Below are 19,716 nucleotides of genomic sequence, written 5' to 3' on the forward strand. Positions count from 1 at the left end.
TTGGTACACAGACACAGTGATATCATGAGTGAAATCGCATTCTCCCAAACTACACATAAAAGTCTGAAAAAAATATACTCAGTGTATAATATCCTAATTGCTACAAGCTAGCATATCAGAATTATTAAGGACTTAATTTAAAAAGTGATTGGGAAACCAACAGGAAATAACAGACACTTACCAACTGTGACAAGTGCATCTCCTCTTCTTTTTCCAATTCCTGAATTTATCAAAACCGTTTCCTCGTTTTTTTGGCATGTAGAAAGAGAGTGTTTGGTGTGGCTTAGAAGTTCAGAATCTGTCAGCTCATCATCTTCCATAAAGGCTTTGGCAATCTCTACTGCTTCTGTTTCAAAATAGTTTTCTGGATCTCTGGAGTTAGTAGAACAAACTTCTGTATTTGTTTCCACAGGAAGATCAGGAAAAGTTTCAGTCTTCCCAATTTCCATTTTTATATTTTTAGGTAAAGCTTGTTCTTTACCCATAAGACGAATGTTCTCAACGTGTGATACTTTGGTTCCTGACATCTGTTGCTTGTCTTGCTTAAACTGAGAGAGATATGTAGAAGCTTTAATAGCATGATTATTTTCTGAAGAACCACTTTCAATGTTATAGTTGTTTGATAATTTAAATTCTTTATTATAGGCTTTTCCTGTTTTGGAGCTTACAGAGTGTTCTGAGGTTCTCTTATCAATACAAGAAAGAGGAAGTATCTTTGATACATCTTGTCTAGATGGAGGTGAATGCTGAAGACTACATTCAGTTCCAATTAAATCAAATTCCTCGAACATTCCCGTAACTTTGCAAAAGGCACTCTCAGAAACTGGAACCTGTTTTCCACTTGCTGTACTAAATCCAGAGAAAGCAGATGATAGTAAATTTTGGGGGGTATGTATCACAGTATTTTCTTCTCTTGCAAACTTGTTTGAATGTTCTTCATTACTTTTAAATGATACTTTGGAAAAGAGTTGCTTAGCACTATCTTCTGTCTTAGAAAATACCTGTCTTGCCTTTTGTAATGCAGCATCTGATACTTGTACAGATTTTCCACTTGCTGTGCTAAAAATCCCACAAACATTTATAGAAGAGACTGACTTGGGACATTTTCCCATGTTAAATTTACATTTATCAGAAGTTTTCAAATTAATGTGACAAACTGGTATTTTAGAAACTTTCTCCAATCCAGATATACTTTGGTCATGTTGTAAAATGTGTTCACTTTGAATGTTAGGAAAAACCTCGTGTGAATGCATACTATGTTCTTCACTATCTGGAGAGTTAGGAAAAATAATATCCTCTGAATCACCCAATGCCTTATGAGAACCTGTCACAATTTTTGTTCGGCCAGTGCCTGATTCACTCTCAGTGTTTTGCTTAGTTACCTTCCTGCAGTTGTCTGTAAACCTCTCTCTCACTTTCGTTTCATGAGAAACAAAGGCTATTTTATCACTTGCTACACTGAGTGCAGGTTGCTCTGTCTCAAAATTATTTGAACCAGATATGGCCACTTCAACAGCTGTGTTCTTATTTTTGCATGGTGAAGAGTTAGTCACAAGTTTCTGAACACAACACTCTTTGTCTACAGCTTGTGGGTTTATGTTTGCTTCTCTTACAGTGGATAGTACTTCAGAAAAACTAGTGTTTTTTCTATCTTTGACATTCCTCACTACTGACTCAATATCAGAATTATGACTTTTATTTTTTGAGAGATACTCTGACTTATTAAATAACTCACTGGAATGAGAAAAATCAGAATGATATGAATAGCTGTTAGACATGCTGTAACTTAAGGAAGTTATAGGACTTTTTCTTGTTTCTTCTTCTATATTTTCATGTACTTTAACTTTCAGAGAGATACTATTTGATATCTTGAGATTTTCAGTTTGTCTGTATAAATGATCACTTAAGAGCCTGGGTGGCATGGCTGTCTCCTTAGAAACAAGCTTTTTCTCCTCTAGAGAATTCTGCATTTCTTCATGCTTTGGGGCAGTTATTTCAACTGTCTCACATGCTAATTCAAGCCCTTCTTTACATACCTCTCTGTCCTTCAGCGTCTTTGCCCCTTGATGGCTGAAATTAGTGATTTCACTATTATCTTGCTTTTTTTCATCAAAAAGATTTTTCACTTTGTCCAAAGATTCCTTCGCAATTTTTACTTTTTTCCCACTAGCTGTATGAAAACCCAACATGGTTGGTTCTATGATCTTTTTGATTTCACATTCAGGTCTCTGCTGGAGAGTCAGTACTTGATTTTTAATACCAACTGGGTCGCCTCCTTTCAATATTTTGTTTTTGACCATATCTGTTTCCTCATGACTTGAAATGTCTGTTTTGTTGATATTTACACCAGAAAGTAATTCAGAATTTGAGGAATCTGAAAAATTATTCAGTTCTTCTGCAGATTTTTCATCAAAGAAATTTACAACTTTATTTAAAGACTCTTTAGAGACTCTGATGTTTTTCCCACTTGCAGTCTGAAAGGACAAATCAAAAACATCAGAATCTTTTATATTTTGCTTCATCTTGTTAGCGGTTGACTCTTTTTTATTTGACATATTAACATTAAATGTTTCTTCAGCTTTCACAACTTCCAAACAAGTTAAATCTGACAAACTTTTAATTTGAATGTTTCCCTCCTTCATAAACTGGCTAGATAATTTTAGATGTATGTTTTGTTGATCAATACATGGCAAGCCATTTTCATCTTTATGAATATAAACTGTATCATTTTTACTTGAAGCATTGCCATCAGATTCTAAGTTACAAACAAAACCAGTACATTTGTTATCTTCATTTTCAGTATTTCTCCTGTAGTCTTCAGTATATTCTTCGACAAAAATGCCAGTAGTCATTTCGATGTTATTTTGTAGTGTTAGCTGGCATTCATTATTTTTCTCACTTAAATTTTTATCATTGCTGTAATTTTCTACCTTAAACATTGAAACATCAGAATCATTACACTGACTTGAAGAGAAACTTCCTGGATCTACTTCTGCAGGAGTTTCCTCACTAACATTCTCAATGTCACTGAACAGTTTCATGGCTTTCTGCAATGCTTCACTAGAAACATTCAGTTTTGTGCCACGAGCAGAATAAAAGCCCCTAAACTCCACTTGGTTTTTATCTGTTAAATAACCAGAAGCACTTTTGTTACAGTTTGTTGTTGACAAGCAAGCCAACTTTTGCTTACCTCCAACTATACCTTTACATTTCTTGCTGCTACCTACCTGACTGAGAGATGGGGCATTAATTGTGAGATGAAGATCAACATCTTTCCATTCCTCAGAAGTGGTATTCAAGACAGTTATCTGGTTTTCAGGCATTTCAAATGGATTACTCTGTAACATGTGGCTTGGTTTTCTAAACTGTGTAAAATCAAACTGACTTCCCGATTCTTCCAATATAGTAGAAAGTTCTGTAATTTCTGCCTTTTGACTAGGTGTTAAATTATGGTTTGAATTAAAGTCTCGCTTTAAAGATAAAACTGGAGGAGTTGTGTGACTATTTCCACTATCAGAAACAATTGCACTACTCTGCACATACCCAGATACAGTATTAACTGACTGTGAATCAAGTTCATGAGGTCTGCTTCCTTTCTTTTGATTTTCTAATGATACGGTATTTACAATTTCAACACAGGCTAAGCTAGCAGGATAACGTTCTTCAATATCTTTGAAGAGCATTTTACTTTTCTTAATGTTGTGTTCAGAGAGCTTTATTTCTTTATTAGAAGCTGTTCTGAAGCCACTTCCAAAATTGTGACTTGAAATCAAATCTGAGAGTCCTGCCCATTTGTCCATGCAATCATTATTTCTGTTTGATTTCATATCTATATCCAACGAGACATCTGACTTTGAATCTTGACCTAGAGTCATTTTTGGTGGTTGCTTTACACTATTTCTATTCTTCTCTGCAAGATCACGGACTACATCTGATGAACCAAAATCTTTTGTAAGTGACACTTTGGCTGCTTGTCCGTCATCTATGTCTGTACATGCTACTATGGCAGAGTTCTTGGGAACAGGTTCTCTTAAACAATTGAGGTCTGCCTCATGAACTTCCTTAATATGTCCTAAAACAGGAATATTCCTTTCAGTAGTTGTTTGAAAGACAAAATTATTCTCTTTGTCTGGGAAAAGTTCTTCAGAGTTTGGAGTGACAGTTATTTTTGAAATTAAAGCAGTTTCTTCTTGGTCTTTTTGGATTACTGTGAGATTTGTATTTTGGTTGAATTGTACCTTCATAGAAGGTGATGCTTCTGTTACGTATTTTTCAGGTGACAACAGCTCAGCTTTTTTAGAATTTTCAGTTAAAACACATGTTTCTTGATTCTTTTCCATGGAAATACTTTTGGTTAATTCAAAACCAGCTTCACAATTCTCAGATTTTATTTTCTCTGACATATTTTTATATGATTCTTTTCCTCTAGAAATCACAACTGGATTTGACAGAAGATCCTTGGAGCTAGGAGTTAAAATGGTGGTATTATCATGGCCATGTAAAAAGCTCTCCTGGGATTGGAAGAGACTATGACTATATTCCTCTGAATGTGGCAATGCAGGGTGAAATACTGCAGGCAATACTTTTTCCTTTATATCTGAAACTCTCTGGCTTTTTGGATCATCTTCACAGTGCTTTTCCTGCAAACATGACACATAACCAGTTTCTGTGGTTATAAATGACTGCAGTTTTTCCTTATTAATTTTTGCTTCTTTATAATCAAGATCCTGAGATATTATTTTATTATTATTAGAACTGCTTTCATTATTAGAACATTTTCTCATAATTGTCCCAAAAGAGCTGGTTAAAGACAAAGCTGGTTCTTCAGAATCATTCTGTAAACAGTTTTTTTTAACAGAAGAATGCAATAAACCTAAGCATAAAGACACAAAGTGACAAGATGAAATTGCAGTTCCATCAATCACATTCACTAAATATTTTCCACTAAGTTAAAAAGGTAGTGTCTAAAACAAGAATTACATGAAAAGCAAGAAGTGAATGTCAGGTTTAAAAGAATTCTAAATATTCTCTATTTTGAATTTATTACATTTCCCAACTAAAGATATATAGGACCTAGTTTTTTTTAATAGTATTTATCAACTCAATTAAAATTAGTATGTAGTTCAAGAAAGCAGCTAGCTGCCATAAGTAAAATTCAAAGTAATTTTATTGGAAAATAAAATTAGAAAAAATTCTTTGCTAATATTGATGTAATAGGAGTCAGAAAAGCAAGGCAAAGAAAAGGAATTAGAAAACTAACATTTCCCTTGGTTAATTCAGTCTTTCACATTGAAAAAAAAACCAAAACCCAAAATGAACTTTTTAAAAAAGGTTCTTCGCATGAAAGGCCTGAAAGATTACCTAATGTCAGGCAAATGGGTTAAACTGCTCTGTTTCGTTAATTTTATTGACCCTCTGAATTTCCTACTAACAAGTCAAAATTATTAATCTCATTTCATTTAATCACTAACCAGTACTACATATTAGTTGTTTCATTGGTTTTATCTCTGATATATACAGTATCAAACATTTTTCTCTGGAAATTAACCTAAATCTCAAACTGTTCTCTACTCCAGTTCCACCAAACCTATTGTTCACTGAGATACTACCACCCACTCAAATCTTTGCACAGGGAGATAAAATCACCTTTTTAACATACAGTATAGTTACTGGTAAATAAACTGTTGCTCAAATAAAAAATGAGTTTCATTGTGCACACTCCTGACACCCAGAGATATAGTAATAACTCTAAGCAATCTCTAAATATTGAAGAAAACTATGTAATAACAACAAAAAAGTCACTATTTTATGACTGCCTTACATTAAACTTAGCTGGCAGTTAGCTTTTTTCTATTTTTTACATGCTTTAAAGAAAATACATATTAAATAGCACAACATATTTATAGAATTGTCCAACTTGCATATAATAAATACTGAAAATTAAAGCAGGAATTAAGTAGCCAAGCTCTTGATGTTTATGAATCACATGCTCTGTCTCAAGAGTTATGATTATATATATACTATGCAAATTAATCCAACAAGTTTGAATGAAATGATTCTGAACATTGGTAATCAAAGGCCTAAACAACAATGCCTGATACTGAATATAAAATACAAATTTAAAAAAAACCCAAGACACTACAGAAGAAAAAACTACAGAATGAAAGCAGGAAGTATGTTTTTTAAAAAGGTTGAAGAAAGAGATTCACATATTCAAATAAGAAACTTGTCACCATCCATAAAACTAGACACACTATTCACACACACGCACACACACACACACGCACACAGAGGTACCTGAATCAACATTTGTAAATGTATGTGGTGCTTCCAAAGGCTTTGCTTCAAATTGGACTGAAGAGTTAGTTAGTTCTGATTCTTGGTCTTTCTGCATTTTCAGTCCTTGATAAGATGTTTCATCACAAATAGCATAAATGAACTTTTTTGTTTTCTTTTTCAAACTGGATATTAAACCTGCGTTCTTCAAAGCTACAGAAGTATGTTTGGTAGTGGCTGGCCAGCTGCCATTATCAACTGAACTTGTATGTAAAGAATCCTCTTTCTGTGAGCAAACAGTTTGTACTTCCGATCCACTTTTAGAGGCTTCTGGTTCTTTTTTAAAGTTTGCATCAGTCATATTACTTGAGAAATCTGCTCTGAAAGTCTTTTCAGGTGACTCTCTTATCCTGAATACAGACTTCTTGATACCCAGAAGTGGAGAAGCTACTAGAGAAGAATCAGATAGTGCTTGCTTTCCCAAAACAGTGGAATCTTCACGAGACTCAAGACACTGCCCTTCATCTCTCTTTTTTACCACTGTTTCCTCATTTAATATCTTCACTGTTTTTGATATGCTTGAAATGTGCAGCAAAGAATTTTCTAAAGTAATGAAGTTGGTACATTCTTTCTCTGTACCTATGACGTCTTTTTCTGAATTATTTTGGTCACAAGAAGAAATATGCAGTAGGGATGTTTTCTCCATCTGGGTTCCATTTAGACCCGAGAGGGTTAGCTGAGACCATTCAGAGGCTGAAGATGGTACAATTTCCCTGTAGATTTTGTCAGTTCCATTCCCAGGGGGCTTCTGATTTATTACATTTGAATCTAATGGATCACTGTCATTTGGCTCCATTTCAGATACAAACGAATGTTTATTTTCCATCATTTGTATTTTAGCTTCTTCATATTCATCGGTTTTTGTTTCATTGAAAATATTTTTCCTAGTCTTGCCAGTTTTTATTTTTTGTAGATTTCTTGTTTTATACTTAGAAACACATACTGGAAAACTATCTTCTTCAGAGATATCTGCAACTGCTTCACATACTTCATCTTCTAGGACATTTGGCATTGACTTTTCAAAATGGTCTTTGCAGCTATTTACTTTACCAAATGAATCCTCTACCATTTTCTCCAATCCTGTTAAAATATAAAGCAGAAGCATTATTAATAATGTTTTATAACACAACCATATAATTTATACGACTCTCAAACCTTTTTCATAGAAATAGTATACACTGAATAACACATAATTTAGCACTTAAAGGGTTATCCTGAGTGCTAGATATTTTTTGGGTAGGGAGGCATCAACCTTGCCCTGTTCTTCTGGTCAAGACTGATTCCACTGTACTCAAAGCCTTTTATTCATACTCAATCCCTAATAACCTTTCTTTACCAGCTCTACACAATTGAAACTCACTCAATTTTACTATACATACACAATTTAATATTCTAAGATTTATCAAACTAGAAGTTCCAAATTTTGTGGCCCTACAACTGGCAATAAAATCTGATTTTATACATACATACACACACACACAGATATCCAATCCTACACACTTATACAGATATACACAAATACTAAGAATATGCAATATTCCAATGACCTGATTAGGTAACTTTAGGTATATCTGCAACCATACTTACTTTCTAATTAGAAAATAAGGTTTTCACATTTAGTTAATCATTAAGTCTTAATCTGCATCTCTGTGAGTTTTGAGTTATGGGTTTTCTTTTGTTTTTGTGTCACAACAGCATCTTTGAATAGTATTGTCCTAGTATGATGTTTAAACATTTTCATCTAAATCAAGTTAGTTTCTATTCTCAATACCTTCAGTAATCATGAAAGGAGAAGCAATGTGTTTTCTCTTCAAGAAAAGAGGAGCAATATTTCAATGATGTCAGTTGAAAACAGTAGTTCAATTAAACAGAAGGACTTACCATGAGTTTTAGCTTCTGTTTGATTTTTGTTTTCACTGTCTGGCCCAGAAGGGATAAACGTAATATTTTTCTTCAGACTTTCATCATGGTTAGAAGAATAGTTTTTCGAAATCTGCAAAAGTTATGTTTTAAAATCACTAGTATAAAAACTCTCACTATAGTATATTCAACTTATTCTTAAACAGAGAGACAGCAAAGTTTCATAGTAAGTCAAAGAAAATCACATATAGAAACAGGTTTACAGACTTCCTCAAAGGCTTAGATAAATCATAAATTAGAGAATGAAAAATGCAAGATAAATAATTTTTCAAGGCATTCTGAAATTATGCAATTGCAACAGCATAATCAATTTGTCATATTTACTTACAGCAGTACTATCATTAGGAAATACAGTTGCAGATGCTTCTTCATCTCTGACTGTAAAAAGATAAAAAGTTCAATTTACCTATACTGTATCATATGTCGTACATTAAAGTTCATGTAAAACTTATGTATTTTTTGGTCAGACATCAAAAGAAACATGCACTATTGGATTAAATGACACATTTGAAACAAAATTAATTGATCGAAGTATAGTAATTAGAAAGGTCAATCAACACAGTGGATAAGCTGTGCTCACAATTCCTTAGTACCACTGATAAAGTGGTAAGAAACTATGGTTTGCTGATCCTGACTTGAAGGTAATAGTGTCCACAAGGTAATACTTGAAGGTAATACTGTCCACAAAGGCTTGGAAAATCAGACGAAGCTGTGAGGTCATGACTTAAAAGCAAAAGTTTGTAGACTTTAGTATTTTTTTAGATAACAATATAGTTGAAAGGCATATCATATGTTAAACACTTCTTACTTTTCAACATGCTTTTACCTATATTATTTCATCTCAGCAAGAAAAGAAGAAAATTAAATGCCCAGCTAAAGAGGAATCAACATGGAATGTATTTTTCCTAGAATAAAAAAAAATCCTGGTTTGTGTATAAATTAATTTGATTCCTCTCAAATACCATTTAATACACTTGAGATTTATTTCAATCTACACTAAATAGAATAAAATTATTCTGAACTACCAACACACCTATCAAAAACAGTATTATCTAATCTGATTACTATCTAATCATCTTTTCATATTTTTTTTTTGGACAGAAGCATTACAGATGATAATTTATCAACATCATCTTATATAATACATATTTGCTAGGATTACCTATGAGCACAGTAGAACTAAGTGTTGGTGGTGTGGCCAAAGAACTTGACCAAGACATATCAGGATCCACCTCGGCTCCTAAACTTTCGGAAATACGTTTTGGTGTCTGACCCTGAAAATAAAGAAAATAGTTTATTTCACAGAAGTGCACTGATGATTAAGAATATTTTTTCATTCACTTATTTTTTTCATTTTTCATTTACTGAATGCCTATGTGAGTCAATTTCAAGTACAGACCTGTAAATCTCAGGGCAAACTTATGACACTGCTGTCAAATTCTCAATTACTACATAGTAAAAATAAACTAGGCAGAATATTTACCTTCATGAGCTTTGGTGTATGAAATAAACTTCCACATATCACTGGGGATAAAACAAGGGACAAAATTACTAAGCTTTATTTTTATTAAAATTTAGAGTATTTGAAAAATAAAAAGCCTTGTTTTTAATCATACCTGACTTTTCTCTTTGTGGTGTTACATGTGTACATCGTAGAACAACAGGACTAAAACAAAACAAAACAAATCCCTCAGATTATTTCAAAAGAGAACAAAAATAGCAAAGAGAAACAAAATACTAATCTTATTAAAAAAAGGACTCTCAGTCATATCAATTATTAGAATTATACTAGTTTGTAATATTTTTAGATTACTTTTTAAAAAGTAAATATCTCATGAAGAATTAAGTAACCACTAGCTTATGTTTAAAATCCCCATTGAAAGTAATGTATAAAGTACTCACAAATTTTCGATGTTAGGAATTGTATATTTTGAATTTAAAAATGATATAAAGTGACTCTATAATAGCATCATATTCTCTCCAAAGACTCAAAGTACACAAATTATTTTAAACAGGATATTTCAAAGGCATTGCTTTTCATCAATAATATTTTTGTTACTTAAAAATTCCATGGATACACAGGAAAATAGTGAATTCAATGTTATAAGAAAAACAAAGTAAATGTTTCTAATGTAAAAATTATTGTATTAAAGGACTCAATCTAAAAGGAAATTATTTTAAAATAGAGGATCCTCTACCAGGCTCTACAGCAAAATATTACCATGAAAATTACATGCATCTGTATATAACAAACATCACATGTAGGAAAACGTTTCATTTAAATATTTTAATATAATGACTTCATCATACCTTTCACTAAGAGAAGAATTTGGAGGTGGGCTGGTAACATCATTTACTTGATTCATTTTTGCCTTTGTTGTGCAACAATTTTTATGTTTACCACTGGCAATGTCCTTTCCTGAAACAGTGCAATAATTCAGTGAGTATGTGTATGTTCTAGACTGTGAATTTTTATTCTCTGGAAGTATTTGAAAACAAAAAGCCTCATCTGTATTGGGAAGAGAATATATGGGGAATTCAGTCTGAACTGGTTTCTCAGTTTGCTCACTCCTCTCAAAAAGGGATGTCTCAAAGGATGTCTGCCCCCATTCAACAACCATGTGACGCATACAACAAGCCCAAGACAGTTTGAGTAATACAATTCAAGACAGAGCTTTAACCACAAGGAGTTCACAGTATAGTAGGGAAAACTGTTTGAAATGTGCACAAGTGGAATACAAAATAAATGTGGCATGACTTGTCATTAAGTTACACACAGTACTATGGTATCTTGACAGGTGAGAGTAAAGGAAAAGACATTTACTTAAAACCTATCAAAGTAAAAAACCTGACCATATCACTCTTCTGCTGAAAACCTCTCAAGATCTTGTTTTCAAGATTGAGTTCAAACTCCATAACAAAACTCCCTAGTAACAAGGCCTTTCACAATCTGATTTAATTTTTACGATGACATTCTTTCACAATCTACTTTTTAGCCATGTCCATCCACGTGCATATTCTGCAAGGATGTTCTCTTTCACTCTAGGCCTTTGTACAAACTGTTTCTTTCTACCTCTTTTTATTTCTCTTGACCTAGATTCTCTTTCAGGTTTCCATTTTGAAAGTTCCTCCTCCAGAAATCTTTACTGGTCCCTAAGGTGAGACTGACTGCCCCTCCGACGTGTTCCCCACAGAGTAGTTTATCATACACTGTTCCTGTTCCCCTATTAGACTGTGTGCTCCTTGAAGTAGAGAACTTGTTTTATTTATCACTGTATCCTTAGAAGCTACAATAATGCCTGATACATTACAGACACTCCACAAATACTGGCTGAATGAATTAGCAATGATAACAAAAGTGGGTTGTAGACAGTGACACATAATACTTGTGTCTGTTCTTATTGAACACATCTACTTTCTAAGGCAATAATGTTTCTAAAACTATATGTGGCTCTATCAAATCCAATTTACAGTTTTTCAACATTCCTATTTTCTGTATCACAAATGTGGCACTTGAGGCGCTTACTATTACTCTTAAAAAATTGCTTTTAAAAATAATTGCTTTGGGCTTCCCTGGTGGCGCAGTGATTAAGAATCCGCCTGCCAATGCAGGGGACATGGGTTCGAGCCCTGGTCTGGGAAGATCCCACATGCCGCGGAGCAACTGGGCCCGTGAGCCACAACTACTGAGCCTGCACGTCTGGAGCCTGTTCTCCGCAACAAGAGAGGCCACGATAGTGAGAGGCCCGCGCACCGTGATGAAGAGTGGCTCCCACTTGCCACAACTAGAGAAAGCCCTCACACAGAAACGAAGACCCAACACAGCCATAAATAAATAAATTTTAAAAAAATAATAAAAATAAAAATAATTGCTTTATAGCAGGAAACTAACACAACATTGTAAAGCAACTATACTCAATAAAAATTAATAATAAAAAAATAAAAATAATCGCTTTAATTGTTCCTACAATCTCTAACTTAGAGAAGCTTTGGGGAAAATAAGCTGCATTAGTGTTAGTGAAACAAAGCAAAGACCAAGCTGAAAACTATTTGTAGCAGCCTACTCAAACATTGTGTTATAGTCTCCTTTCTCAAGAAACAGGCAATACACATAAGCCAACTGTAGGTGTAAATTGCAAAGCCTTCTTCAACAAGATATCCAATCTCCTTCTCTAAGAGACTTTTAGTTAAAGATACTGAAAAGTAACTAAACCTATTTTGAAATTTCACCTTTTCCCTTTTCTTTGTTTTAAGAAAGATTAAGGATCTTTCTTAAAACAAAGATCCTAATCAGAACAAACAAAAACACGGACTTAAAAAAGAAGGCAAACAATGAGATACCACTACACACGTGTATGTCGATTAAAATCTAAAATACAGACAAGGATGATGATAAGGATGTGGAGCAAGAGAAGCTCTCCTTCACTGTGGACGGGAGTGCAAAATGGGACAGCCACTCAGGAAGACAGTTCGCAGTTTCTTACAAAACTAAACATACTTCTACGATGAGATCCAGCAATTGTACTCCTAGCTGTTTACCCAAATGAACTGAAAACTCAGGTGCACACAAAATCCTGCATATGAATGTTTATAGCAGCTTTAGTCATAATTGCTGAAACTTGGAAGCAACCAAGGTGTCCTTCAATAGGTAAATGGATAAACAAACTGGTACATCCATATAAAAGAGCATTATTCAGTGATAAAAAGAAATGAGGTATCAAGCCATGAAAAGACAGGGAGGAACCTTACATTGCTAAGTGAAAGAAGCAACTATATGACATTCTGGAAAAGACAAAACTATAGACAGTAAAAAGATCAGTGGTTGCCAGGGGTTTAGGGTGAAGGAAGGAAGGGTGAATAGGTGGAGCACATGGGATTTTCAGGGCAATGAAACTATTCTGTATGATGCTGTAATGGTGGGTACATGACATTACATGTTTGCCAAAATCCACAGAACTGTATGAAGAATGAACCCTAGTGTAAACACAGGGCTTTAGTTAATAATAAAGTATTGATATTGGCTCAGCAATAAAAAGAAGTGCAAAAGAATAGAAACTGTAAGAAATGAAAAGTAAATAAATAAATGAACCAGGCAAAATGAAGTTCATACCCCAATAAATATTTTCCAGATAACTTGAGGATCTCATAAATAGGACAAATGATGGTTAAGATAAACTCATGGGATCTTATGCAAGAGGAAAGACTGCTGAGGAGAAACAGCACACTGCCTCATGGAATTTAATGGATAATTTAAAAATAATATATTAGATGTTAGAACTGAACTAAGTACATTTAAAAACAGTTTAAGTCCTACTCTTACATTTCAATACTCAATTTAAAGTAAACTTAAAAGCAAAAGGTCTCAAGATACTACAGTCAACAGAATTATTTATGCAACCTTAAAAAACTTAACTCCTCTGCCGTGAGTCCACAGTGACCTTATTAATTCATTCCTATCCTTGCTTGGTTATAGAAAGACCAATCCCAGCAGGTTACAATTAGACAATAAACCACCAACTCTAGGTATGTCTTTCAAGATTCAGTAGATTCAGTACAAACTGGTTTACAGAGCTTTCCCTGACCAACTAAGACAGATGGCTGTTACCTTTACTATATCTATAACATTGTACTTTGTACATGCTCCTATTATAACGTATACCAACCAGTGTATTTATATATTTTCTCCCTTACATGACTGAGTTCCAGAGGTCAAAAGCCATCTTACTCATGTTTGTATCCTTAATGCCAAGCGAGCTGCCAGGCAAAAAGCAAGCATGGAATATTTGTTGAATGGATGATTCCCTTTTCTGTGTTCTCTTCTACGTTTCATTTGTTAAATATTCCCTAAGGTTCTATCCTAGGCCTCATCATAATCAATTTTCTCACCGTATCTGATGACTTCTTCACTTTCCAAACAGATAGTTGATTCCTATATCTTTCTCTCCCACCTGTATCTTTCTTTAGTTTCAGTCTTGTATTCCCAAAAGCTCTCAGGACATCTCCACCTTCACATGCCAATACTTTCTCAAACTGCAATCCAAACCTCAACCTACTTTTTCTTCATCCTTTCAAACCTTTTCCCTCTCAAACCTGCTTTTCCCCCAGTGCTTACAATTTCTACGAATGTCACCACTACATTCTTAGTCATGCCCTACACCTGTGATTTGATCCTTTCTTTTGAATTTTCCATATCTAGGCTATTGCAGGGTCCTGTAGTTTCTACCTTCTATATCCGCTTTCACTACCATTACTCTAATTCAGGCACCTGCTCCCATCACCTGGACCACTATGTGTCTCCTAACTGATCTCCCTGCCTGCAGTCTTCTCTTCCTATAAGAATCACCCAATTAGTTTAAAATGTACATTCATGACCACCATTCCCAGAGATTCTAATTTAATAGATTCAGAAAAGTGCCTGGAATCTTCCTTTTCAATCAGCACTTCAGGAGAGTCTAATGGTCCACGCCTCACGTTTTGAAAAACACATCTCCAAAGACTGCTGCCAGATTTTTAGGCTTTCTAAGCAAAATAAATATTCATTTATTCTACAAATACTTACTGAATACTCACTACGTATGCCATTAGGTATCCAATAACGTTTAAGAAAATCTTTGCTCATTACCTACATCCCCTTTTATATGTGCATTTTCTAATACCATGAGTTTCCTATTTCATAGCACTAATCAGAGGATAATTGCTTATGTAAGTCTCCTTCACTGGAAGCTAAATGAGTGCAAGAGGGACTACTTCCCAGAAGCAGAGAGATAGGTCAAGATTTGAAAGATGAGTGTCAGTTAGCTAGACAAAGCATAAGAAGAAGTAAGTACTGGGCAGAGGTAACTGTGTTAAGAGCCACAGAGCATGGTGGTTTCAGAAAGAAATTCAGTACAAATGAATGGTAAATTGAGGGTGGGTGGGAGGGGAATTATGGCAAGATGAGGCAAGAGTTAATGAGAGAACAGATTATAAAGGACCTTGTAAATCATATTAAGGAGTCTGGATTTTATCATGAGGACAAAGGGAGGTAATCAAAGGTTTGAAGCAGGAAGTAGCATGATTAAATTTGCATGTGACTTCTCTGCTCAACAACCTATCAAATAAATTCAATTTCTTTAGCCTGGCATTCAATGCCTGCCTCTAATCTGCTTTTTTTAGCCTTAGGCTGTTTATTGGTCCCTTTCAAACACACAACACTCCAAACAGTCTGAATTACTTGCTATTAACTTCACAAACTACATATTCTTCCTCATGGCTTTCCCTCTGCCTAGAACACGCTCACTCTACTCCATCTTCAAATTTCTGAATCTCATCTATTCTTCAAGGTTTAATTCAATTGAATATTCCCTAATTGCCCTCAATATTATTTATGCTTCCTTTCTTCTTAACTCTCATTATACTTTTTGTACTTTTCTTTTGGCATGTACCACATTCAACCCTGAACTGTACTTAATCCGTGTACTGTTAATTCCTCTTACTAGAGAGTAATACTCCAAAGAAAGGAAGCGTATGTTACTTAAATCAAGCAGGTAATAAATATTTAAATGAATATATAATCTTATTACATGATAAGTTGCAAACATCTGGCACACAGGCCAGAGAAAGTGCTATCAAATCAAAAGACATTTATAGCAATTGTTAAAAAGAATCTCTGTCCTCTGTGATAGCCTGCAGAAATACAGTTTAGTTTAACATCAAAACAAGCCCTAGGTTTTTTTGTATAGGAATGACATAATCTAGCAAATCTCAGTGGGCAGGATATATTAATCAAAGGAAGGAGGAAAAGAAACATTTATCAAGGACCTACATTATTTTATTTAACCAAACCTAGGTAGTATTTTCACATTTCCACTTTTCAGGTGGGGAAAGTGTGGCCAGAGAGGTTGATCTGACCAACATGACATAGGTAACAACAGAGCTGGGATTTTTAACACAGGTTTGTCTGAATTACTAGTTCATGTTTTTTCTAGTCAACCACATCACATTACTTACCTGAATCTAATCTGAATTTATCTAATTCTTTTAAAGGAGATTGGTACAGTGGCAGAGTTAGACCTCGCTCTTTGAATATTATTGGAGTTGAAGCCAACTGATGATAAGGTTTCCTCTGTGGTGTTTTAAATGGGTTTGTTTCATAACTGCTGATTTTATATTCTGATTCTTCCGAAGGTTCAGAATTATAGGGTGGAGCTTCTGAGGAAAGTTCTTCAAACCAATTAAGGCTTATTGGTCCTAAATCTGTAAGAAAAATTAAAATCCCATCTGGGTTTTAATCAGTGACACAATAAAATCCATGAGCCAGTAAAGATTATAATTGTTTGAGATTTTGACTGTGGATTACTTTTAAGGAATACTAATTAAACAGGATCATTAATATGTTCTCTTATGAATCTGTAGTAAGGTATAACAGAAGTTTACAAAAGTTACAAGGAGATTATGAGCTGTATTAGCCCTTCTAAAGTTTTCTTTCATATTCACGACTCAGAAACAAAAATCATCCATAGTAAGAATGCATTCCACAGATACAATTCAAGTAATTATCAATACTACATAAGTGGCTGTGATAAATCTATAGATACAAGAGACATGTAGACTCACAAATCAAATGGAATAGATTCTCTGTTAAAGAGAAAGACAAAATTTCTCCTGTGATCTATCCTTAAAGTAGTGGTTCTCAAAGTGTGGTCTGCGGACCACTTGAGGCGAAGGTCACTAAGACCATTTCAAGAGGTCCATAAGGTCAAAACTATTTTCATAATAATATTAGCCATCAGTTGCCTTTTTCCCAACGTTGACATTTACACCACTGGTGGGTAAAACTGATGACAGCTTTGCCTGAGTCAAGGCAGTGGTCACAAACTGTACTAGGAATCACTGTATTCTTCGTCACCATGCACTTATAAAAAAACAAAAACAAAAAAGCGGGACTTCCCTGGCGGTCCAGTGGTTAAAACTCCATGCTCCCAAAGCGGGGGCACGGGTTCCATCCCTGGTCAGGGAACTAAGATCCCACATGCCGTGCGGTGCGGCCAAAAAAACAAAAAGCAAGTTTAACTTAAAGTGTCCTTAACGAGGCAGCAAAAGTTAGTTTTATTAAAGCCGAACCCTTGAGCACATCTTTTTAATATTCTCTGTGACAAAAATGGAAGCATTCATAAAGCATTTCTGCATATTTAAGCTCAAGAGTTGTTTAGAAAAAGCACTCATGTGATGAGTTGTGAGCTGAATTAGCACTTTTCATGGAAAGCCATTTTCATGAGAAAGAATGACTAAGTTATTCTGAGTTGGGTGATTTGGTAGACATTTTGTCGAAAATGAATGAAGTGAGCCTGTTACTGCAGGGAAAACAACAGTTTGTTGCCAATGATAACGTGCGCTTTCAAATGAGAATTAGAATTTTATTAAAAACTCTATCAGCCTCTGTGAGCTTGATGTCTTCCCAATCTTAAAAGACTTTTCTGATGAGATCAGTGAGGTAACCAATGTGATTTTTATTTATTATATTTTATTTATTTATCTTTTGGCTGCATTGGGTCTTCGTTGCTGCGCGTGGGCTTTCTCTAGTTGCAGCGAGCGGGGGCTACTCTTCGTTGCGGTGCAAGGGCTTCTCATTGTGGTGGCTTCTCTTGTTGCGGAGCCCGGGCCCTAGGTGCATGGGCTTCAGTAGTTGTGGGTCGTGGGCTCTAGAGCACAGGCTCAGTAGTTGTGACACACGGGCTTAGTTACTCTGTGGCATGTGGGATCTTCTGGGACCAGGGCTCAAACCCATGTCCCCTGCATTGCCAGGCGGCTTCTTAACCACTGCACCACCAGGGAAATCCCCCAATGTGATTTTTTAATAATGTCTAATGCAATGTGTCAATATATGGAATATCATTAATATTTTTCAAATAATCCACACATGATGTAACAACATGGATAAAAGGTTTATTCAAGGTACAAGAAAGACTAATTGAATTTAATGTAACAAGAGTATGAAAAATTCATTACATGGTTTCAGATTCCACATTGCAACTTTTAAGAAACTACCACTTGTCGTAAGTTTTGGAGTCGTACCAAAGAAAAATACCCACACTTAAGTGAAGACTATTAAAATACTTCTTTTTCTAATTACATTGCTGTGTGAGGTTGGGTTTTCTTCATGTACTTCTACCAAAACAACATATTGTAACAGATTAAATGCAGAAATGAGTATGAGAATCCAGCTATCTTCTATTGAGCCAGATAGTAAAGAGAACTGCAAAATTTTAAAATAATGTCACTCTTCTCACATTTTTATTGTAAAATAGTTATTTTTCATAAACATATTATTCACGTTAACATGCAATGGGTTTATTTTTATTAATTAAATTAATAATTTTTTTTCTTAGTTTTAATTTCTAATGTGGTAACCTACATAAACAAAGGCTCTTGGTCCTCAATCATTTTAAGAGTGTAAGGAGAACTGAGACCAAAAAGTTTGACAACTTCTGCTATAACGTTACCAGTGCTTCTGATTTGCTAGAAGTTCTCTGCTTTAAAAACAATTCTGCTAATCAAGGGGTCAGTCTCCTCTTTATCCACTACAGGTTCTATACTTATCATTTGTTTAACTGTAAATGATTATTTTCCTGATTTATGACTCCATAAAGCATAGTTTATAGTGTAAACAAAAACATGAAGTACTGAATTCAGCAAGCATGCATAATTACATATTTTTCTGAAAACATTTTTCTCAATGTAAACAATCAATTTATATAAAATCTGTCAATACCTGCTTTGTTGCATCGCGTCTTAAAAATTTCAAAAAACGTTGGCCTCTCTTTGCATCCAATCGGCATTTTTATCTACAATATTATTCCAACGTTTGGTAACGGAGTCTGCAAAAGAGAACACCAAAATACACTTCTCAGGGATGCAGTCCTTCTTAAGTGACTCTGAGGTAAAAGCGGAAGCGGGTAAACCTGCCTAAAGTTACATTGTTTATTTACCTCGGTCCCATTCGGGGACAAGAATCGAACTCACAGCGATGAAGAGAGCATTGTATATTTGTGCCGTCCAATAGAGCAGCCACTGGCCACATTCAGCATTTGAAATGTGGCAAGTGTGACTCAAGAACAGAATTTTTAATATTATTTACTCTTTATTAAATTAACTAGTCACGTGTGGCTAGTGGCTGCGCAGTTAGCGAGGGCTATTAGATCAACACCATTCGGCAATTCCCAATCAGTAAACCTTAGTTAACACAGCAGTTACCCGGGGACTTATTGAGGCAGATACAGGGGGCCACAGGCTCTAAGACATTTTCCAAAATAGCAATATTCCGTGAAAGTAACTTCATCGTGATTCCAATTAAGGAGACTTCAGCTTTCGACGTCTGGGACAAGCGGCGCCCAAAGCTGGGCAATGGAGTCCCCGGGAAGGGGCGGGGCTCGACCCTCCACCCCCGAGGAGCGGGTCCCTTCTCCCCGTCGGTGAGGGGCG

The 19,716-nt window shown here is 35.0% G+C and overlaps 1 protein-coding gene across 4 annotated transcripts in view; it reads right to left on the reverse strand.

Annotated features, from left to right (window-relative positions):
* BRCA2 (BRCA2 DNA repair associated) overlaps positions 1-19,716 on the reverse strand; it is a 53,879-nt gene that overhangs the window by 33,903 nt on the left and 260 nt on the right. For all 4 annotated transcript variants that reach the window (XM_082435467.1, XM_082435468.1, XM_082435466.1 and 1 more), the window contains exons 2-11: positions 19,007-19,112; positions 16,246-16,491; positions 10,567-10,675; positions 9,873-9,922; positions 9,740-9,780; positions 9,419-9,530; positions 8,585-8,634; positions 8,218-8,329; positions 6,298-7,416; positions 182-4,873 (exon numbers count right to left, since the gene is read on the reverse strand). In XM_082435467.1, coding sequence (XP_082291593.1) covers positions 182-4,873; positions 6,298-7,416; positions 8,218-8,329; positions 8,585-8,634; positions 9,419-9,530; positions 9,740-9,780; positions 9,873-9,922; positions 10,567-10,675; positions 16,246-16,491; positions 19,007-19,073 — 6,598 coding nt within the window. In that variant the 5' untranslated portion in view covers positions 19,074-19,112. The remainder of the gene's footprint in view (positions 1-181; positions 4,874-6,297; positions 7,417-8,217; positions 8,330-8,584; positions 8,635-9,418; positions 9,531-9,739; positions 9,781-9,872; positions 9,923-10,566; positions 10,676-16,245; positions 16,492-19,006; positions 19,113-19,716) is intronic.

The sequence above is a fragment of the Balaenoptera physalus genome (genome assembly GCF_965194825.1).
Source record: "Balaenoptera physalus genome assembly, chromosome: 18".
Lineage (NCBI taxonomy): Eukaryota > Metazoa > Chordata > Mammalia > Artiodactyla > Balaenopteridae > Balaenoptera > Balaenoptera physalus.